Source organism: Panicum virgatum, chromosome 6N, assembly GCF_016808335.1.
Source record: "Panicum virgatum strain AP13 chromosome 6N, P.virgatum_v5, whole genome shotgun sequence".
Classification (NCBI taxonomy): Eukaryota; Viridiplantae; Streptophyta; class Magnoliopsida; order Poales; family Poaceae; genus Panicum; species Panicum virgatum.
Genome location: NC_053150.1, coordinates 44,230,463 through 44,253,528, shown reverse-complemented (window position 1 = coordinate 44,253,528; position 23,066 = coordinate 44,230,463). Strand labels below are relative to the sequence as shown.

The 23,066-nt window shown below is 52.3% G+C and overlaps 2 protein-coding genes and 1 pseudogene across 2 annotated transcripts; 1 reads left to right on the top strand and 2 right to left on the bottom strand.

Moving 5' to 3' along the window:
• Positions 1 to 9,176: 9,176 nt before the first annotated feature.
• Positions 9,177 to 10,344, bottom strand: LOC120679545 (annotated as a pseudogene).
• Positions 10,345 to 11,024: 680 nt separating this feature from the next.
• On the top strand, positions 11,025 to 14,199 carry LOC120679558 (phosphoglycerate mutase-like protein 4). The gene is made up of 6 exons (XM_039961166.1): positions 11,025 to 11,352; positions 12,392 to 12,442; positions 12,516 to 12,626; positions 12,770 to 12,901; positions 13,462 to 13,537; positions 13,778 to 14,199. Exons 1-6 carry the CDS (start codon positions 11,077 to 11,079, stop codon positions 14,008 to 14,010), a joined length of 879 nt encoding a protein of 292 aa, XP_039817100.1. The 5' UTR covers positions 11,025 to 11,076; the 3' UTR covers positions 14,011 to 14,199.
• Positions 14,200 to 14,671: 472 nt separating this feature from the next.
• Positions 14,672 to 18,757, bottom strand: LOC120679559 (uncharacterized oxidoreductase YoxD-like). Its single transcript, XM_039961168.1, has 5 exons — positions 18,163 to 18,757; positions 17,761 to 18,050; positions 17,557 to 17,650; positions 17,334 to 17,445; positions 14,672 to 15,383 (listed from the first exon to the last, which is right to left on the bottom strand). The coding sequence occupies exons 1-5, from the start codon at positions 18,299 to 18,301 to the stop codon at positions 15,224 to 15,226; spliced, it is 795 nt and encodes a 264-aa protein (XP_039817102.1). The 5' UTR covers positions 18,302 to 18,757; the 3' UTR covers positions 14,672 to 15,223.
• Positions 18,758 to 23,066: the final 4,309 nt, after the last annotated feature.

The following is a 23,066-nucleotide window of genomic DNA, read 5'->3' as shown; positions in this document are numbered from 1 at the left end:
TGTTCCGTCAGTTGTGCGAGGCTTGCAGACTCACTTCACGACACGAGAGCCTAGGAGGTTGTGTCTTCCTTCTGCAGATTTGGATGTGGTCCTTTATTCTGGTTGGACGGCCCAAGGTTCTTGATCCTCGTCCTTGGTTCCAGGTGGTCGACCCGCGATATGGACCCACCTTTGCGTACCACTAGGATCAGGTCACAGTAACCTTCGTTGGGGCTTCGAGGGCTTACGTGGAGTACGGCAACGAGCTCGACACACTCACGTCCTCGATGGTTAGTTATTTGTTGTTACTTGCAAGTTTTCACACATGGTATAATCGAATCTAGCCTTATGAAAACATATCCATTGCAGGTTGTTTGGGAGCCATATGAGGATGTTCAAGCCCAGCAGCTCGCACTTAGCAACGAGTGCTTCAACGAGTGCTTCGCAAACGAGGACATGTACACGATGACGTGCCCGCTGATTTGCTTCTATGCTGTGAAATACCACCTGGCGCACAGAGTTGCACGGCTGTTTGGATTGAGGCAAGACTGGCATGTGCCTCCGTTCTCTACGTCCATGGAATTGCACAAGTAAGTTTTTTTACATGTCATTTAATCATGAATAAGAATATTGGTTGACAATTTGAATCATTTGTGGCACAGGACTGATCGTCAGAAGCAGAAGAAGACAACTGACTTCGAGAACCTTCACCACCAGTACATAGCTGAATGGGACCTTGGCACAGAGAACATTATTCTCACTGACGAGCCGCATACGAACTACAACTTCAGAGTGTACCTATCTTGGTACTTGGGTGCTACACGGGCTAAGCTCAAGGGCCAGTGGACTGAGGCGGACTACGGGGACATTCAATCTTCGGACGACGAGGACACATCGTACGACCTTGCGACCAGGAGCGGCACGCTTGTGGAGGCTGCCCCGATCTTGGATAGAGTGGTAAGTATCAATTCAAGTTGTCGTTGAAGCATTTACTTATCTCATATAGTAGTTAAGTTGGACCTATCTAGGAAACTTATGTCATATAGTAGCATGTGACCAGTGCAATGATTCCTTACTTTTGTTGTGTGTAGGGCAACGCGCTGAAGCAGTCGGTGCTTGACATCGAGCGATTCCCGAGAACAGGAGTGGATGAGCCGACACTCAGCAACTTCCTTGGCGTAAGTTCTTACTGATCAGTTACATTACACATCTAGTAACTCGAAATGATCCACCAATCTAACATTGACCTCCAGCGACTAGCACGTAGGCTACGTCGTGCTGCCACTCGTTGTGGCTGCAGGTCTATGACTGGGACAGACGTACAGGGGCCATCGACACAGCGATACGACACCAGTGCTGGCCACGGTTCTTCTTCGCGCCAGGGTGCATAGTCGGGTGCACACACATCGTCGCTGTCTACACGGTCTACTTTCTCGGCGAGCGGTAGCGACGATGCAGGGGACCAGGTCGAGGAGATTGGACTGTCCCAGATGCCGGACGCTCCTTCCACGCAGACGTCACAGCCTCGAGCATGTAGGCGACGCCGTGCTACTGATCAGTACACTCCAGGCACCGACGCTCTTGGTGCCAAGGGCAAGGGTAAGGCTAGGAAGCAGTGAGGGTGACGTCATGGAGTAGATGGACTTCATGGACTATGCTTTTGTGTATGATATGTAATATGGATTTTATGTATGGACTGTGCTTGTGTGTGACGAACTATGTATGGATTTGGACTGTATGAACTTAATGTGTGGTCTTCGATACATGTGTTCATATCATGCTCATTTTTAGTGTCATATTGTCTATTACGTGAATTTATAATTGTGATATGTTGTTATAATTGTCCCTACGTCCAAAAAGAAGATAAGTTATTGCAATTTTTTTCCATGGTGTAGAGATAGTTTTATTGAAATAATGTTATCAATAGTTGTCAATTTCCGTGTTGGAATTATTAACGTCATGTGAGCCTTCCTGAAAAGCCATTGCATTATTAACTACTGTGATATATTATATTTTACTTTATGTTATGTATTAATGTATTTATCGCAGTACTATTTTTCCTAGCCTTTTCTGACTATGCAGTGCTATTTTTCCTAGCCTTTTCAGCGCTATCGCAAACTAGGCTTTTTAGAGCTATTTAACCTAGCCTTTTCAGATGATTCAAGGCTAGTTTTCCTAGCCTTTTCAGAGCTATCGAACCTAGCCTTTTCAGACTATTCAGAGCTAGCCATTTCAGAGTTATCGAATCTAGCCTTTTCAGTGCTATCACAACTAGCATTTTCATTGATCTGTCATATAGCCTTTTCAGTTATAGTACATAGCCTTTTCAGAATCTAGTGATAACTCAATTCAATCCGACTTTCGATGTACATTTACACATCCACACAACAGGATGAACCTTTCCCCGGCTATATATACCCCTTCATTTCATGGGTTTCACATTCACTGGAGTAGCAATGTCTGGAGGGTCGTCTAGTGGGAAAGGAAAGGGGGGGGGGAGAAAGGGACCTCCGGTAGTGTGGGATGGGCTTCTTGGTCCAGACTTGTTTCCGGAACCGATATTTGAGTTCCCAGCTCAGAGTAAAAGAGAGTTCACCAGAGAAACACCTCTCAGACGGTATGATAACTGCAAAGAGGACTGGCCAAAATGCAGGCATTGTGAGGACTGCTTAGTGCAGATGTGTACCGGTGGGATGGATGGATGTCGCCGTTTCTTCAAATGTCTGCGCCCTTGGGTAACTATTAGCATAAATTTTATTTATATTTTCTTTGAACTGCCATTGTAACATACATAAGATTTATGTTGTAGTCTTCAGATGCTCCCGAGAACTGTGGGTTCACTAGGTGGGTCGATCCCGCGCCAATTGATCCGCATCAGGAGTACATCGAACACTTACAGAATCATATCTTTGAGTTAGAAGCTGAAGTGAGCGCTGCTGCCCAAGAGGAAGATGATGGCGTCTCCCCACAGCAAATGTGCACTATTCCTAATTGTAGCTGCCCCTGTCACAAGAACCAGGGTCCTACATAGTCACCGTCACCGCCACCAGCACCACATGCAACGGAAGCATACTATGGAGAAGGTGCAACACAATATGCTAGGTGGCCGCACTACTAAAGTACCCTAGTAGCATTCCGATGCTACATGCAATGTTACTTCTCCCGTTTAGTGCAATAAGGCATGTCAGGTTATGTCCAGAACCTTATCATTCTAGTATTCTGCACCACTAGACATGTCACTTCCTGTGTTGTCTCTGTTTAATTATGTAATGTCCCCTGTTCAATGTCATTAATTCTATAAGATTATGTTGACTAATTAACACACATACTATGATTATATTAAGTTCCAAAAGTTTACTAAAACATGGAATGATGACAACATATTAAAACTAGAGTACATGATAGCTCACTGAAAAGTTCAGTACATGACAACACAAGAACAGACATAAATAAAAGACAGCACACACCTAATAGTACATTACATGATAGCACGACATCAGTCGACCAGAATAGTTCATTACTAGCTAGACTTGCCCAATGAAAACACGCATTCTACTGCATGCAACGAGGCCACTTCTCCTTCCTCAAAGCATCTGGATTCTCCTCCATTGCGGCTTTGGCACGGCGAGCACGCTCAAGCTTCCACTCCCTCTCCTCCCTACGCTTAGCTGCCAGCCTCTGCTGTTCTTCATGCCGCTCCTTTTCTGCTGCCTCCTCCTGGCGTCTCTTCTCCACCCTCTCCAGCCGCTCTGCTTCCCACTTCTTGCACATCTCCATATACCTCTTGTCCTCCTCCTTGATCTCAGTGTCAATCCACTGCTCAAAGTCACATAGCGGGGGAGGAGTCTACAAAACAATCCATTGTTACACAATATTCACACACAATTTCAAATAATATCAAAGTTCATGTAGACAAAACATAAATACTAACCAGCAACCCAATGCGGATCTGATGAGGTGTTGGATCGAAGGCATAGTTGGCACACATCCAATATCTCTGTTTATATGTGTCCTCTTCAATGGACACATCCACCTTGCAAGGATCACCGCAGAAGCACATCGGTACAGAAACTCCACTTGGCAGCGGCAACCGGACATAAGCATCACCAGTCCGAACCGGGGGTTTCTTTGATTTCCCCCGCCTAGGCATCCTAGTTGCATATTACACATTACAACAATTACAACCTAAACCCTAAGTTCCTAAATTTCGAAAATACGCGTATAATACACCAAATGAAAATGCACAAATTTAGGAGGTGAGAGAGAATACCTTGCTCTTGACGATCTACGGATGAAATCAAAATTTTCACGGTCAAATACGACGAATCCGAGGGTTGGGCGACTTGAGGGGGAGAGAAAACCCGAGAAGGAAGGAAGAACAATGCAGGCACGCTCGGGAAAGGGAAGAGGGCGCGGGGTAAAAGAAGCACGCTCGACGCCAAGATCCATGGTGCCGAGCTCGGCGCCGAGATCCGTGGTGCCGAGCTCGGCGCCGAGATCCGTGGTGCCGAGCTCGGCGCCGAGATCCGTGGCGCTGAGCTCGGCGCCAAGATCTGTGGCGCCGAGCCCCCGCCATGTGGGTGCCACGCTAGTTTCCACGCTGGAGCGGTGCCGGCACCTCGGCGCCACGACCTGTGGCGCCGAGCTGTGTTACCTCGGCGCTACGATCTGTGGCGCTGAGGTCCAGGGTCCAAAAACGCAAATCATTTCAAAAAGGGCCTAAATGTGAAAATCTTTTGAAAAAAGGGCTAAATTGCAAAAAGTATGGTGTGTTTTTCAATTCCTTTCACCTGTAGTCTCCCCAACCCTCCAGCAAGCCATTTGAGCCGCTCCCGGTCCAAACCCTTCATCACCGGAGCTGCCTCACCACCACCGCCTGTGGTGTCCGTGCCGTGGCCGAGGGGGCTGCCGTTGAGCCCTAGGCTCCGGCCATCCCATGGCCCGGGCAGGGCCTCGGGCGCATTTCGGGGGAGGTGCTGGGTCTCCCCGAGCCGCTGGCCGGCAAGGGGAGGCACTCCAGCAGCCAGTCATTGTGGCCGTCCCTTTCCGGGGAGGACGGCACCTCGGCGCGGCTTCTGGGGTGGTCGGCGACGACGAGGGTGGGGCCGGGAGGCGCAGGCGGGAGGGCGGGGACGGGCGCAGGCGGGAGGGCGGGGGCAGGCCCAGGAGGGCGGATGGCGAGGTGCTCCGCGTAGGCAAAGATGGCTGCCATCTTTCCAGGAATGCCGAAGGAGAAGCTGAGTCGACCAGTTTAGTGGTTCTGTTGGAATGGAGTTTTTGCGTCCCTTTTCTTGTTTTACCGATCCATAGTGGTTTGGAGAATAGGTTGGAGATGCTCTTAAGCCCGTTGGCACGATGGATCGGCATAATGTGTACTTGCCGTGTGAAATAACTCGCTCAGTTTGGCCGTGTGAAATGACTCATGCTCTTTTTGAAGGGAGTGCTCCCATCACCGTTGGTTCAAAATATTCCTCACGGCTAATTTTAGGGAGCGTTGGATTTAATTTGACAAAGATGGAGAGGGCCATTACCACCGGTTCCAAAGCCAGCGGTTATATTTTGGACTGTTCACTGCTAGTTCCGAAATTGGCGTTGGTGCCTGTGTTATAGAAAAAACAGGTTTAGACCGCTACTCTGCATGCCGCTGTTGCTCGAGCGCTGCGCCAATTACTCCACCCGCCGCCGCTGTTTGGGCCTCGAGCCTCTCCACGCGCCACCGCTTCTCATGGCGGAGCTAGGGGGGTGGGGTGGATTGGTTCATGGACGGAAGGGGGAAGGGTCTGGATGGATGGCTTTTCTTATTTGAATGATGGGGTTGTCGAACATCGATGAATTATTCGGTAGGTAAGGGAGAAGATGCGGGAGAGAAGACCGCGCGGCACACCGTGCCGCCCGCTCCACGCTAGCTTCCGCTCCGCTTGCAGCGCCCACTCCGTTGTGCCTGCCAGCACTTCTGTCGTGCGGCCTCACTCCACGTTGTTGCTCGTCACAACCACTGCATGAAGCTCCGCTCTGCACCGTGGCCCCCCGCTGCTATTGGGGAGAGATAGAGGGGTAGGGGGAGCAGGGGAAGGAAGGGGAGACGGGAAGGGAGGTGCGGCATGGGAGGCGTCGGCTGGGGGAGGGGAGAAGGGTAGGCGGCGGTGGAGAGGGAGGGAGGCGCGATGGTAGTGAGAGCTGGGAGGCATCGGCGGGGGAAAGAGGGAGCATTAGTACAATAACTATTAACCAAGGCGGGTAAAAAATATTAACCGAGACATTTTTTGCAACTGTCTCGGACAAAAGGTCAAGGTAAATGATCTATTTCCGAGGTGGTTTGATGTCCGTCTTGGTTAATCAAATAAAAAAGAAAAAAGAAAAAGCATGTCAATGCCCATCTACGGGCCCACCAAGCTCATCGACGCTGCGTCGACCTTCTGCCGCCTACTGCGCCCGCCGCCCGCTGCAGCCCCCCGGTCCCGTGCTTGCCGGAGTGCCACCGCTTGCTGCTGGGAGGGAAGAACGGGAGGGAGCGGTGCTGTAGGGAGAGGAGGGGAGTGGAGTCGCGGGGCGCGGGGGGGGGGAGGAGCTAGACGCCGCATGGGAGGGGAGGTAGGAAGGGGGGAGAGTGGAGGGAAGAGAAGTGCGGCTTGGAGATGGGGGAGGTGAGTGGGTTAGTGTTTTGATTCATTTATATACTTTTCTCAGCAATCAGGCTCATATAGGCTTCTATTGGGCTCAGTCTATTAACTGAGGCGGGCCTTTATAAGGCGTCCACCTCCAAAAATAAGGGTATTAACCGAGACGGGCGTTTTAATGGTGACCGCCTCGATTAATAGATTTTGTGAGGCGATTTCTGCAACTGCCTTAATAAGAAATGACCATCTCGGTTAATGCCTACCATTAATCGAGGCGGTTGGAATTCCTGCCTGCTTCGGAGGTGTTTCGAAAAGGTTGTGGTAAATCATGTTTTGTAGTAGTGGAGGGAAGCGCGGTGAGAGTGAGAGCTGGGAGGCGTCGGCTGGGGAGAGAGGGAGGAGCGGACGAAGATAAGTATGAGAGGGAGAGAAGCACCGAGGGGGAGAATGAGTGGTATAGGCATCACCGCCGGGTCGTGTTTCGACCCGGCAGTAATAACTAGCTATCACCGCAATTCATGTTATGATTCAATTTAAAGCTAATTGGTGGTGATGGGTGTTTGCAATGACCTGGTCTGTAGTAGATATAATTGTTGAATAAAAGGGTTGGGCTCACCAGCTCACTTCTCCTCTCTTTTTAAAATTTTCGTAAAGTTTTCCTCCCTTAAATTAAAAGCTGAGCCACATTTGTTTTTTTATTTTTTCCGTAATAAAAATTGCTTCAAAGCTTTTTCCGCCCGAAAAAAAAACTCACTGTTTGATGCGAAATCCTATCATATCAGTCGGTCGCCGATCACTGTGCTGCATATGGCCCATGGTGCGGCCGTGCGGCCTACAATCGCGAGGACCAGCTTTGCCGATGATCGATCGATCGAACAGCCCGTCCTGAATCCTGATGAAGGTGGTGGCGACCATCCTTACGTATAGCTTCCAGCAGGAGACCTGGTAATGATCCGGTCCGGACCCGGCGTGCTGGCCTGCTGCCCACAAGTGAGCTGTGTTCGACCGGCTACGCATACTCCCGGAACTGATGCGATCTGTATTCTCCTCTAGCGTTGATCGATCGCTCTTGCTCGTGCAGTGCTGTGGACCTGTGTGGTCTGTGGTGCCGCCGTGCCGCCGGCCGGCCGACGCAATCATACTGCTGCTTTGGCAATGCAAGCAGCAGACACTTGCTGGATCGACCAGCTACAATGAAGCTAGCTAGCAGCCAGCTGCGCCCTGCCCCTGCGAGGTTCGTGCCGTGGCATTCATGCCAGCGCCAACGGTTCTAAAATGCAATCCCAGGCAGCAATATATCGGATATCCATGGAGTTACCCACCGCCAGTTTGAAACGCGGCACTTTCATAGTTTCATTGACTGCCCAAAGAGACTGAGGCAATTTTTGGTGATGCTACTACATGTATAAGTATAGACTGATCGAACATGAGAGCATCGTTGGTTTTTGTTTTGTTACATACTTACATATTTGTAAATGCTTTGCTCCTTCTGACCTTCTGTATTTTCTTCTATATATAGAAGAAAATGAGACGATTCGACAAGGTACATACTAAAGTTAGTGTGTGTGTTTGTGTGTAGCCCTTGAAAAATGTATGTTGAGATTTCTATATCCAGTTTTAGGAAACAGTGCAGATTCAGAAATTTAGATTTTATGTTCAAAGAAAGGGGAAAAATCCATTTTTTTTCACCATCAAAGTAGCACAATAGTCCGATTTTCAACTCTCGACAATAAAATTAGATAACATGGACTATCTAACTATCAAAACCAGATAAATTTGGCTCCTTGTGTGGTTTTAAAAATGGTTTCTCATTTTTTATAAATTAAAATTTTTTGACCTGATCTAAAAAATTCAAAGCTAATTTATTTTAAATCAGAAAAATATGAAATTGACACCAAAATTTTTATTAAAATGCAATTTATCTGTTGATGCCTTGTTTAGATCTTATTTATTAAAAATTATAGGTATATCTATAAACATATGAACGCTAAAAATAAAAATAAACTGGATCAAAATAAATGACAAGTAGAGTACCGTTAGATATGTTTTATTTTTAGAAAAATATTGGTACTAGTTTCATATTGTAAACTTTTTAAGATTAAACTTGATTTTTTTTCAATTTTCGTGAAATGAAAAATCACCCAAGAAGTCAAATTGCCCGGTTTCGTCCTCAAACCAAATAAAAATGCTAGCAGAACTGGTACTGCTATGCCAACCATTGTGTTGGTATATGTTTCCACGTGCGCACCACTTTACAGAGAAAATAGTTTTCGGTACGAATATATATGTCCCCTCACGATTTATGGCATGCCCGCAATCTTGCAATGTGGAACAGTGCAGAAGATGTTAACTGGCCGGCCGGGCAAGCGAGCACACATGTCAACATACAGTAACTTACGTACGAAAAATCTGTTTGATCAGAACAGTGATGTTCACGTACCATACTACTCCTAGCTAGTAGCTACACGATGGGTGCTCTAAGACTATTCGAGCGAAGAGTGATCAGTGTGCGCTAAACGATTTCACTCCGGCTACTTGCATTGATCGATTAAATTAGCACACAATGCATTGCCAAAATAATTAACTCATATAGTTTGCATATATTTATATATATGGCTGTCTTCACACACAGGTATATACGTATATGTACACGTACATGCACCCTCAAAGAAGAGTGTATGTATAGACACGTCCATTCTCACTTGTTCCTGACAAAGAAGATGCTTAGCTCCGGCGCGAGTGGCGTTGTCGCTGCCGTCGTCGGGGTTGATCATGTAGAACGCCTCCGAGTCCCTGGACCCGACGACGCGCTCCACGCGGGCGCGCATGTAGGTGAGCTCGCCGTCGGGGCCGGCGCTCGGCGCGGCGCCCGCGCCCGCCCTGCCGTCGGGCGGCGGCGGGAGCACCCCGGCGCCCATGGACACGCCGCGGAGCAGGCGCAGGACGTGGCGCTCGTCGTCGGACGCGTCCTTGCGGCGGATGGCGTACCCGGCGCTGCGCCCGTTGCAGTAGACCGCCCAGACGTACTCCTCCAGCAGCGGGCGCCTGCGCGCGCCGCGCGTGTCGCTCTCCAGCGCCAGCCGGACGGTGCCCGTGGCCATCTCCCGGTGCAGCGCGGCGGCCAGCATGGGCAGCTCGATGAGGAACGCCGGCGGGGACCGCGTGTCCTCGTGGATGGCCAGGCTCAGCCGCCCGCGCCGGTGCCCGAACAGCGTCACCGTCGGCGCGTGGTCCGCCAGGAGGGCCCGGCCGCTGTGCCGCCCCAGCATGGCCGCCATCTTGCACCCCGTGGTGAGCACCGGCAGGAGCTTGAACATCTTGAAGAGCCCCAGGGCGCCGCCGCCGGACCCGGCCCCCGACAGCTTCGCCCGCCGCTCATTGGTGGCCGACGACGGCCGGAGCAGCGACCGCAGCGCCGCCGGGCTGTAGTCGATAAGAGATGGCATCGGCTTGGATTGGTCGATCCCCGCGGATCTGGTGCAGCTAGCTGCCTAGCTGATGATAGCTGCAGCTTTCCTCCGATCGATGGAGCCCCGGACCTGGGGCAGGGAGGAAGTCGATCGGGCACCTCTTGATTTATGTGCTGGTAATGATTGTTTGGTGGTCGATCGTTTTGATTCTGCGCTTTGGTCTGATCTGAAATGGACTGCGCATGTTCTTTGCTTGCTGTGCTGAGGTGATGTCTGGTTTCGTGGTACCTGCAGGCTGGTCAACTGCTGCAAGGACAAATGTTCATCAGCACTCAGCAGCCATGAAGAGTGGTACGATCCAATGCTTTTCATACGCTCGGGGATCGACTTGCACAAACTTTTCCCGGGTTGCTTTTGCTGTGACTAGTGATGGTAGGAGAATGCGTGGCTTTGCGCTTCCGGTCATGGGAGGCGTTAAAAAAAAAACCTTAAAACTCTGTACTGGAAAAGCCATGGTTGGGGCAGCTCGCTGGCCATCGGTGAGCACATTGCCGTGTTCGCTGGTGCATGAATGCACGCGCACCGTGCAGCAAGTAGAGTTTTTTTTTTTTTTTGAGGAAGTGCAGCGAGTAGGGTGAATTGTAACTGTATAGACGGTACAAAGTGCGACTAGAGGTGGTAATGGATCATGGTCCTAATGCTCTCTTCACAATTTTAGTTGGCCCTTAACTTTTTGTAGCTCAAAATTGAATAAAATTAGAGCCCGATTTTTTAGAGTCCGGTCTTAGATTATCTAGGTAAAAAATTAAGACCCTTTACCACTTCTAAGTGCGACGAATCTCAATAGCGCGGCCCAATACAATCTCAGTCAGGCCAGACTTTGCCAAACATATGGCCCATCTACTGAGTCGGGCTCGGCACAAAAACTGTTTCAGCCCGGCCGGGCTGTCGGCCAACCGTGCAACAAACGGGCCCGTCTAGTCTAAAAAAAAGGGCCCATCTGACCCTTCCGGTCACGTGACTCGCTGGTCGTCGGCTCGGCGGAGTCGTGTGCCCGGCGTGCCCCGGACATGCTCTGGCGCCTCCCAGCGAGCACGCTTCTGCCGCCGCTGCCCGCGCCGCCCGCCCCCTCGATCGCGTCCCTCGCCGCCTCCCTCCCCTCTCCGGCCTCCGCCGTCGCCGCGTCCCCCCCCCCCTCCCGGACCCGCGAATTTCCCGCAGATCCGCCGGGGATGTCGTCGTCCGCTTCCAGCGCCGAGGGGTACCCCGCCGCAGGCGGCGACTTCACGGAGGTCGTGATCGTGCGGCACGGGGAGACGTCATGGAACGCCTCGCGCATCATACAGGTGCCGCCTGCTTTTCCTCCCTCATCCATCGCATCGGCCTTGAATCCTCACTGCGGGCTTAAACTGAAACCTAAGGCGATGGAGGACTCCTGTAGGACCTAAGTGCATTAGATTATAATGTTTAGATTAGTGGTTCGTCCTACTATGCTGGGGTAGGGGCTAGTCCACAGTTTTGGGGGTCGGTGTTTGGGGACAGGAAAATGATTAGACTGCATATCTGTCAGACTGTTGTTATTATCGCCTTGATTAGTTGATCATTATCTAGTCATGTAGCCAATTAAGATATTTTGTCAACTAGCTAAAGGGATGTTGGATGATTCCCTGCTTCCACTGCATATAGTACGGTTCAAAAATCAGTAATGTTTCTATGCCTGTTGAAACTTGGAAGCACATTGACAACCTTTGCCTAACAGCGTTTAGTTTTTATTTTAATTTTCAGTCTGAAACTAGTAACGTCATTATTCAGGTGGTTGTGTCTTCAGTCTCAAATCTATCTCTAAAAAAACGTCTCAACTTCAATATAATCAGAGCAATGTGTTTGCTTGTTATGACATAGGAGTATTAACATTCATCCTCCTATGGTGCATATGTACTTTTCTCAAATAATCCATGGCTCATGTGATATGTCTATGGAAATCGATAATGTTTGCCAGCGCATGCTTTGCTACATTTATTTGCTAGGCCTTGGGGATAAGTCATCTTATTTCTGCTCTTGGAGTGCCTCGAGTTTATCGGAAAGTTGATGGGCAGTACTGCAGTACATAGCATTACTAACACATTAATACAAATCAAAAGAAAGACACTGGCCCTGTTTCATAACTTAAATGTTTGCATGATGGAATGGAATGCACGTATTTTTTCCCCGTACCATAACCAGGTAGTCATCATCACAAACCTGATACCTGATATCTTGTCTTAGATCAGGAAATTATAACTTGCTAAACCATGTACTGTTCTACTCTTTGATTGTCAACATAATAGCTTTCCTTTTTGGGGTTACTTACTTTATACTGGTATCCTATCTGAAATCCTGCACCAGGGACACATGGATGCAGAGCTGAATGATATTGGAAGGCAGCAAGCTGTCGCGGTATGGTATGACTTATACTGATTTTCACTAGACATTTGTAGTAGCATTTCTTATGTGGACTTTTATTGAAAAGGTCGCCCATCGGCTTTCTAGAGAAGTGAAAGCAGCTGCTATATACTCATCTGATCTAAAGCGAGCAGCAGAGACTGCCCAAACAATTGCAAGAATCTGCAATCTACCAAATGTATGTGTATTCTTTTAATCCTTGCTTATGTTGCGTGGATATTTCAGCATTATTCATTTTTCTGTGCTTGGAAGTATACTGCTTGTAGATGGTTCACTTGTTTGTAATAAAGTTCTTAACGAATGCAATGCTTGATCGTCCAGGTTTTGTTCGATCCAGCACTAAGAGAAAGACACATTGGAGATCTGCAGGGCATGAAGTTTCAAGATGCTGCTACAGAGAGGCCAGAGGCTTACAAAGCTTTTGTGTCCCACAAGAGAAACCAACCAATTCCTGTAAGTGTTATAGCCTATTGACAAGTATTATGCTTAGCAATGCTGCTCATGCTAAAATGTCTGTACGTGTACCAGTGATACTAAGGATCTTCTCAAGCATAGATGAATAAACTATGTGCATTAAATGGCTCAACAAGTCAAACTGGAACATTGAGTGATTTTGCACAAGCAATTTATGTGTGCCTAGTATAATATGGTCCTATTGGAATAAAATCAACCTTCTGTATCCTATCACAGGCTTTATTGCTAGATCTATAGACAACTTGAACTGATAAAAAGCTCAGTATTCCAATCTAGTCTGGCCTCATTGGTTATACAGTTAATCCAGACAGTTGAATCATTACACAAGCAATAAAGTTCAAGAATCACTTAATGGTGCAGATGAAAAAGCACTTATTTGTGGAAACTGTTGAGCTATGCTGTATGCCTGTATCTAGAAATAAAGAGCTTCAGGGATTATCACGTTTGATTTCAAGTTTTTCTTTAACTATATTTATACATAGTCCATTGCTATATATCTATTATGGATTCTTTCCTGAGTCCTTGAGTTTGTTTCTCAGGGTGGTGGAGAGAGTCTTGATCAACTGTCAGAACGATGTGTGTCCTGCTTGTACAACATTGTTGAGAAACACAAAGGTAAATAGTTTTTTTTTTGTGACCAACACAAAGGTAAATAGTGAGCTTCAATCTTTGGACTCCTTGTGTCCTGTGACCAGCTCTTCATTACATATTCAGGTTACTGATATCTCCACAGACATGATTACTTGCACTGTGTTAGACATGTCGCATCGGTTCCATTTAAGATGATGGTTTACCTGCACTTGTATGTGACATGCCGAGTTACCTACGAGCTGACGAGGAGTTGTCTGTTGACAGGTGAGCGAGTGATCGTTGTCTCGCACGGCGGCACCATCAGGGAACTCTACCGGCACGCCAGCCCCACGAGGCCGCTCCACGGTAAGATCCACAACACGTCGGTGAGCGTGATCCTCGTGTCCGGCACCACCGGCCGCTGCATCGTCAAGACGTGCGGAGACGTCAGTCACCTTCAGGAGGCCGGCGCCGGCGTCCTGGAGAACGCCTTCGGCGGCGATAAGAACTCCGCCTGATTGCTCTCCGGATCCAGTCCCGGACCATCTCGTGTGCTTGCCCGCGGCATTTATCACGTGCGGGGACGTCAGTCCTTTCAGCTGTACCAGTCATCCTGTTCCTATCATTTGGCCGGGCGATTGATGGCGCCCGATTCGGGAACGCTAGGGAATTTCGCAGGAATAGTTTTGGTTGCTCGCTGGACTTTTGTGCATGTGGATCGGAGACGGTCTGCGTTCGTCGCTGCGCACCTTCTTGGCGTGTGGATCGGAGGCGGTCTGCGTTCGCGCATGCTCGGCCTCATCACCCAGTTTCGGGTGCTGTTCGAGCACAGGGATGGCGTTCCATCGCTCGGAACGGAACGGTGCGGGCGCATGGCGTGCAGCGTGCGACGGGGCAAGGGGCACGGGGGAAGTGGCGAGTCCCTGTCGGATGTGGGGCGCCGATCGAAGCCATTTCCAGCTAACCGAACGGCGACGAGCCGATGACAGATCGCGCCCGTCCCTTTCGTCCAAAAGGACACCGTGATTGCAGTCGTGTACTGGCTAACCACTCGGAGCGCGGCCACAACGCTGATGGCACAAACGCGTGCCGTACCGGACGGCGCTCTCTTCCAGCCTCGAAGCCTCCGTGCGACCTACCTGTACAACGACGACCACCGCTGCCGTGTCAGCCCGAGTCTTGGAGGCAACTTGCCAGCACGTGTTTACAGTGCAGATGTACGCATGTCTGTACATGTACAAGTTCAGAATCATATGCGTAGATCAGGCGATCAGCTCATACACTCACACAGACGACACAGAACCACATGCATGAACCTGCAGGCCGAGGTCGCCGCCGGCGGCGATCGGGACAGGACAGGAGGGAGCCACGCTGTCGCTTTCGGCCGCAATCCCCCTGCGCACCGAACCCGCGGCGGCCGGCGGGGGGAGCGACGGGGCATCACACTAGAAAGCTGCTGCTAGTACTACTAGCTAGGCAAGCGCGGCGCGAAACTTGCGACGCGGAACGGGGACACGATTCCCGCCCCGCAGCCGCGCGCACACAACGCGACGATGGGTACAGTAGGACGGGGACGCGGCGGGGCCGGACGGGGTCTGACTCTGACTCTCTCCCCTGCTCGGAAATTCCGCGGGGCCACACGCCAGTCGGTCACACAGTGCGCGGCAGCAGCTGCTGCTGCTGCTAGCTCGATCAGCCCGGCCATCGTTGCTACTAGCTACCAGCTGCTTGCTACATGAAGGATGACGGCGATCGGATGTCCATCTCCTGCGTCCACGCGCTCTTGTCCTGGGCGTGGACGTGCCAGTAGCTCTGCGCCACCGCGTCCGGGTCCGCGCCCGCCGCCGCCGCCGTGTCGGCGGCGCCGCCGGCCCTGCCGCTCCTCGGCGACCTGATCAAATGATACCAAAATTACAGGATGAGATCATCAACCCTTTCATGTCAGTAATCAGTATACGAGCCGCCTCGCTCAGGTAGTACATTGTTGGTGATCCGGCCGGAAACACGCGTACGGGGACCGCGACACGTCCGTGCATGCTTCAGCGGCAGCGAGTTCAGTTCAGTCGCGCGGAAAGCTTGAGACTCGCGCTTACGCACGTCCACCTCGCGCTGACTCGGTGCTCGATCGTCCGGCGCCGGGGACCGAAAGCTCCGACGGCCGCGCCACATGGCGCGACGCGCGCCTCCTCCGCCCGGAAAGCGGCGCGCACACGCGGCGCGCGCGGCGGGGCCGGCTGCATAAAAAAATCGGCAGCCTTCTCGGCTTTCCGGGGGCCGGGGGGCGTACGTGGCGAGCCCGGATCTCCGTCGCGGGCCGCCGGGGGAAAAGGGCTCAGGGTGCGCGACGTGCCCGGCGGCGGCGGGAGCCATGCGCCGGGGCCTCCGAGCAGGCCGGAGGGCGCCGAAAGCGCATCGCGATTCCGTTGAAAGCCTTTCGCCGGTGAACCGGGAGCTTACACGTACAACCGGCGGAATATCTAAAGATGGACTGGACTGGCCGTCGGGAGATACGTAGCCAGCTGCTGATACGCGGTTTGGTCGCAAAGAAAATCTGAACTGGACTTAGAGATTCGTTGTTCCAATGTGCAGGCGCACAAGAACTGAAGGATGGAAATATCACGGTCCCTGCAGGCAGTGTGCGTGGCCAATCTACTCATTACTTGGGAAACGAAGTGCCTACCTGCAGTGTTGGGGTAATGCTGCTAGCTTCTATTCAACGATACTCATATATATGGTGTTCAGTATGATGCCGCGATGGTTAGACCCACAAAATTTATTTATAAAAATATATTACTTATTAACGCAAAATATTGTATATTATGAAAAGAATCATATTGACAATCATAGTGTCAATTTATGTAAATCTCATGTATTCATGATATAAGCTAGTAATTGATGTAAAACAAACCTATATAACTATATATTTCTTATAAAAATTACTCCATCTGTTTTTATCTACATATCGTACGTTTGTTCTAAGTTAAACTTAGCAGACTTTGATCAAGTGTTAAAAAAATAGCACACTTTGATCGAATTTATATAAAAATAATAATAACATTTATAATACCAAATTTATTTTACTGGATCCACCATGAAGTATATGTTGATTGTGCATATATAGGTTGGATAGTATAATTGTTGCTATATATTTTCTATAGACTTGGTCAAAGTTAGTTAAGCTTAATTAACTTAAGACAAATCTAATACGACATGTAAATAAAAACGGCGGAAGTAATAATTTAATATTGCAACTATCTACTTATAGGTGTGTCTAATAACGGCTAGAGTGCAAAACCGTTGTTAGTGCCTATTGGTTTGGAATACACATCGGCCAAATATCTCGTCAACTAGGTTGAGTTTGCTGAGGTTCAGCAGTCGTACATATCCGCGGCGGCACCGTTCGGGAATGGATTCTTGCACATTAAGTTTCTTTTTGTTTGTCTTTGCTGAAAATGGCCTCCGGGCGGATCAGATCTACACGTTGGGATACCGCTTGGACCACTTCCTGACTAGGGGAGGAGGAGGCAGCGATGGTAGATGGAATTCAGAGCTCTCGAAACCGTGGCACCCCTCTCCCCCTCCTCACTGTCTCTCACAGCTCAGCAGGGGCAAGAACAATATTCCCTGCCTACTTGGCGTCTCCTGGGCCAGATCTTCCCGGCTCCCTAGTCACTAGCTAGTCTGAATCTGGCAAACGACTATAATTCTGGGAACAGAAATGCACATACTTTTGCTTAGATGTTTTTTTTTGTTTTCGTTGAGAGATCGGAGGACGCGCGAATCGGAACGGATTGACAATGATGAATGGATCAATGCGAGGAAGGAGCTCTCGATCACTGACCTCCTCTCGCCGATGACGCCGTCGATGATCACATGCGCAATGTGCACGCCGGCCGGCTGGAACTCCCTGGCCAGCGACTGGGACAGACCCCGAAGGGCAAACTTGGCGCAGCCTGCACGCGTTCGTTCGTTCCAAGAATCAGCTTTTTCAGCGACAGAAAGCAAGCAACGAGTTGGTTCGCGGTTTGCCAGCAGCAGACGCGGCACGCCGGCCGGGCACTTACTGAGATCGGAGTAGCCGGCGAAGCCGGTGACGGACGCCGAGGAGCCCGTGAAGATGATGGTGCCCCTGCCCCGCTCCACCATCCCCGGGATGACCTGCCATCCATCATCCATGTGTGCACGGTCAGCGCGCGCGACCAGAGAGGTCGAAGTTGAGGCAAAGATCGAGTGGACGAAATGGAAGGGAAGGGGGGCGGGCGTCGTGCCTGCTGCGCGCAGTGGAAGGCCCCCGCGGCGGAGACGGCGAGCGAGCGGTGGAAGGCGTCGGGCGTGACGGCGAGGAAGGGCGTGGGGTGGGGCGCCGGCGCCGGCGCTTCGTCGGCGTCGGCGTCGGGCGGCTCGCAGGCGTTGTAGACGAGCACCTCGACGGGGCCGAGGGAGAGCACGCCCTCGAAGGCCTCGCGCACGGACCGGGCGTCGGCGCAGTCCACCCGGAGCGCGAACACCTGCGCCTTGGCCTCCTGCGCGATCTCCTCCGCCAGCTGCGACAGCTTCTCTGCACGCCACACGCGCCAACAAGAGCCGTCACTTGCTGCGTGCTCCATGGAGCCGACAAAGGGAAGAGCAGCTGAGGAGAAGGGAGGATGAAGCCAGAGCCAGGGACGTGCCGAGGTCGCGGGAGAGGATGGCGATGGTGTAGCCCTCGGAAGCGAACTTGCGCGCCACCGCCGAGCCGAGCCGGGGCCCGACGCCGACCACGGCAGCGATGCCCCTCGAGGAGTTGGAGCCGGACACTGACCTCATCATATGGAGAGAGAGAGAGAGAGAGAGCAACTTGGCGGAGCAAGAACCTCCTGGCTACTTGGCGAGACAGCAAGCAGCTCGCGTGTCCAGCAGCTTTGAACTGCGAGTCGTTGGTTTGGACTTTGGACACAAGATGGCCTGTCCCCTCGGTATCTCCGGTGCCTTTTAACGGCGGCGCCGGAGCACCGAACCAGCCCAAAAAATGGCGTCTGGTAAAAGATGGGAGGAGAATCTGGCTAGCGCTGGCCTGGCCTCCTCCCCTCCCCTGCCTGCCCTGCTCGAGCAGAGAGATCTCGAGCACAGTCCCGGCCCCTCTGCCGATTCGGGCACCGCCCTGCTGTACCCTGCGAAGTACACAACTCACGCTGCCGAGTGACGAGACGCATCCCCGGCGCCGTGTGCATGGACCATCAGATCTCCTCTGCCTGGCGTTATCCGCTCCGCCATTTGTTTTCTTGGCCAACAGCCAACAGCTTGGACCACAGTAAACTCTAGTATTCCGCTACGAGCAAGTATGGTTTCCTTGTGAAAAAAAAACAGAGAAAAGGTGGTATGGTTTAGGGTCTGTTTGGTGCGGCTCCCTCTAGCGCTGGCCTGTGTACTATAGCAGACAGAAGCTAAAGTTGGAGGAGCTAAGAGTGCAAAGAGGTACACCTAAGGATATCCATCGTCCTTCTTTAATTTAAAAGTTTGTACTAATTTTTCAAAATAGGAGTTTAATTTTAGAAATTAGTACAATTTTTTGAACTAAAGAGGGACAATGAATATTTTAAGGGTCACTCATTTGCACCTCTAGGAGGAGCCACAATTTGCAGCTTCACCAAGTCCCTCCTAGATGTAGGACAAAAATGACTTCGGCTCCAAATAAGCTTGGGCCTTGAAGCTGTTTTGTGTTTGAGGGTTTGTTAGGGCCTGTTTGGCAGGGCTCCAGCTCCGGCTCCTCTAGCGGCTCCAGCTGGAGCCCTACCAAACACTCTAAAAGTGGAGCGGCTCCATACTGTAGCATGTGAGAAGGTGGAGCAGCAGCTTTGCCTGCGAGAAGATGGAGTTGGTGGAACCACAAAAACCAACTCCAACAGCTCCAGCTCCGGCTCCACCCTTTTTTAAGGAGCCGGAGCCTTCCGAAACAGAGTTTTACACGAAGCCGGTGCGGTTGAAAAAGCCCGGCCAAACAGAACCCTTCGTGTGGTCCTGTACACATCACATCGGCACAACCTTTACGCCGAGAAATAGACGATACGCTGGTTTTCAGCTGGCTGAAAACATAAAGCTTTGTTCGGTCAAAGAAAGGCCTCACGCCCTCTCCTCTAAGCGCTAGGTAGTAGTACTCCTACAGTCATACATGGGTTGAATATGAGCATGCATTTCTCAACCAGAAACCCAAACAGCATCCTGCCATCACTTTTCTTTTGACTTCGATCTCCTTCTATTTAGCCCTAAGGTTTAGCAGTTAGTTTTGTAATTAAACTTTATTTGATACTTATAAATATCAATATTCTGGTAGGATAGTCGGAGGCCTGAAAAGAAAAAGGTGGGCACCGCCACCACTGCCGCCAACCCAGCCCGCGCCTCCCACCCCGCGCTGCCGCTGCCAACCCCGGCCCTCACCTCCCACCTTGTGCAGCCACCGCCAACCCCCGACCCGCCGCCACCCACCCTGCACCCGCGGATCAGGTCGCGGAGAGGAACACGTAGCCGCGACTCCGCCGCCTGTGCGCTGCCGTCGCCGCTGCCGGATCTCCTTGCTCCGGCCACCTCCGCCCCTTCCGGCCACGGATCTGCGCTCCCCTCGGCCCACCCTCACCGTCCACCCATCCCATGGCCTCCCTAGCTGTGCATGGAGGGAGGGGGATGGCCTAGCCGCCCACACCACCAGTCGTCGCCGCCGCCGGAGACCACTCCGGTCCCGGCAGCCATAGCCCCTGCCGGCGGTCGCTCCGGCCCCGGCGGCCACAGTTCCACCCCTCCCCCGGCCACCTCGGTTTGACCTCGCCTCCGAGCTGCTGTCGCGCTGCCGCCGTCCGCTATGGCCATGGTGCTCGACGACGATGACGGCGACGACCTCCTTGACGACGTGGCTCGGCCTCCCGGCCCCGACCCTCCACCCGCCACCTGCGACTCGCCGGAGCACCTCTTCGGTTCACCGCTGCCGCCGTCCACCCGCCTGCCGGCAGCCACTCCGGCGCCGGCGGCCCACATCCTCAACTGCTCCAGCACCGGGTGCCTTCTCCCCCACCACACCCACGATGGCACGCTGACGGCCACCCCGGCCCCGACGACCTCCTCCTCGCCGACGGACACTCCTCTCCCCTCCCCCGGGCATGGAGCTCTCTCCCCGGACGCGGCTCCGTTTTTCCCTAGCGGCCACTCCGGCGGCCGGGGAAAGCAGCTCTGATGGAGGGACGACACCCCGACCCTCTCCGACATTGACGGCTCCCCGTCCTACCGCGACATCCTGCTTCGGCAACCCAGGGCGACCACCTCAACACCAGCGGCGGCGCTGGTCGACGCGCTGGCTCCTATGCCCACTCTCCGCTCCATCGTGGTGTTGCCTCCATGTGGCGAGGGTGGGCACCGCACGCATCCTCGTCGGCGGGGCCGCCGGCTACCCTCTCCGCCACCTTGGACGGACAAGCGTTCCCGGCGCGGCATTCGCCGGCGCGGAACGACGGAGTTGGTCGTCGGTCTCCAGTGGCATGACCACCCCCGCAAGGCTGGTCGGGCTGCCCCAAGCCGTGTCCGGGGTCAGGCTGCACATCACCCTCCTCGTGTCGACCCTGATGGCTGGCAACGAATTGAGAGGCAGCGTGCGCATCCTCGGGACCATCGGGAGCAGCCTCGTCGGCCGGAAGCGCCACCGCGGCGATGCTTCCCCAAGGTGCTCGATGGACGATGCTTGAACTGCCTTTCCTTCAAGCATTGGGTTGCTTTGTGTCGTCAGCCATCACGGTGCCTGTGTTGCCATGGTTTTCGACACCGTGCCAAGGATTGCTTGCGGCCTCGTCGCCCACAACTCCGCTCAGCCCAGGCTCGGCTGGACGGTCGTGTCGCTCCTGCGGGGTTTGGGCATGATCGCCTTTCGGTCTCGGACGATCGATCGTTGCCGACGACCGCTGCTACTGGCGGTTGCCTTGACTTCACACTCTCCGCCACCGATGCCTTGGCCGTGGTTGCTTTGGCTGCGGCCAAGTCAGCGATCATGGCTGTGCTTTGCATCGGGGAGGACGACTTCACCCTCGGGCCTACCTTCCCCGAGCTGTTCATGGCCACCTTCCGGTCTCAGGAGTTCCGAGATCGGGCTTCGGCGGCGAGTGTCTCCCAGGAGGGGCCATTGCTTTCCGGTGGTCTGCTAGGGCACTCGTAGGCTGCCATACCCGTGACGCCTGTGGAGGTGCCACCTTCGGCCGAGGTGGTGCCGGTTGTGGAGGTGTCGCCTGTGGAGATGCCACCATCGGCCGAGGTGGTGTCGGTTGTGGAGGTGCCGCCTATGGAGGTGCCACCTTCGGCCGAGATTATGGTGCCGGTGTAACACTCAGGTGTTAATCCATGAATTAATTGAATTAATCACTGTCATTAGCTCCCAATCTCGCGAGCAATAATCAAACCAATAGTTTTCTGGCAGTCTGGGCCAGTTCAGCCCGGACTGGTCTGACCGGTATGGGCGACCGGTCTGACCGGTCTAAACCGAGCTGTTGGTTTTGGGCCCCACAACATTTAAATCACTCTCTTCTCTCTCTCCCAACCACTCCCTGCCCTCACCAGAGCCGTGCTCAGCCCGAGCTCTCTTCCTCCTCCCCTCTCACCTCAAACCCTAGGACCCTAATCCAATCTTCCTCCATTGATCCAAGGCCAAGGGAGCTTCAATCTGGTGGGGAAAATCATCTTCCCCAAGTGCTTCATCCTTGGTTGGCTGGGATCCAAGCTCTTAAGGCAAGGACCCAAGGTAATGGCTAGTGGTTTGAATTGATCTCTTGCTCTAGGGGGATTTAGGTAGTTTCCTTGGTCATGAACCTTTGCTTGCACCTTAGGCTAGAGCCTAGGTGGAATTGGTGCGGTGGAATCAAGTTCTTGTGGGGAAAAAGGACTCATTCAAGGTAATTTAGGAGTTTGGATCGATCTCTTGTTCTAGAAGGTTTTTACGTCATTTCCTCTGGTCAAAAGCATCCATATGAACCCATGAACTAGTGCCTAGAAGGGTTTTAGAATTTGTGCACGATTTTCGCCGCGTTGTGGATTCTAGGTTTGGTCTGGGTAGGACCGGTCTGACCGGTCGGGTGTACCGGTCTGACCGGTAGGGCCCGGATTGTCCGGCCATTTGTCCGGATACTCTGGATTTGGGGGTGACTTAAACATACCGGGTATAGGTCCGGATTCTCTGGACTTGGGAGTCCGGATACTCCGGCTATACGTCCAGGTACTCCGGATTTTTGGATTTGAGTTGCACACAGGCCAGACCGGTCTGACCGGTGGGGTATACCGGTGTGGCTGGGCTGAGCAGGGGTAATTAGGTGTTGTTGATTCATTTGGATGGAAATTTATTTGGGTATTGATTACTTGTAATTTTTATAAAATCATGCATGCATTCTCATGTCATAAGCATTTGCATACGTGTAGCAATCGCGGCAGAGGAGGTCGTATACGCGGTGGTTGCGGAGCCACCGGAGCCCCAGGGGCAAGCCCCACAGCAGGAGGTTTGCGTGGAGCCGGCCCAAGGCCCGGCTAACCCCGGCGTGGAGCAGCAGACGCAAGGCAAGCCCCGGTGCACATC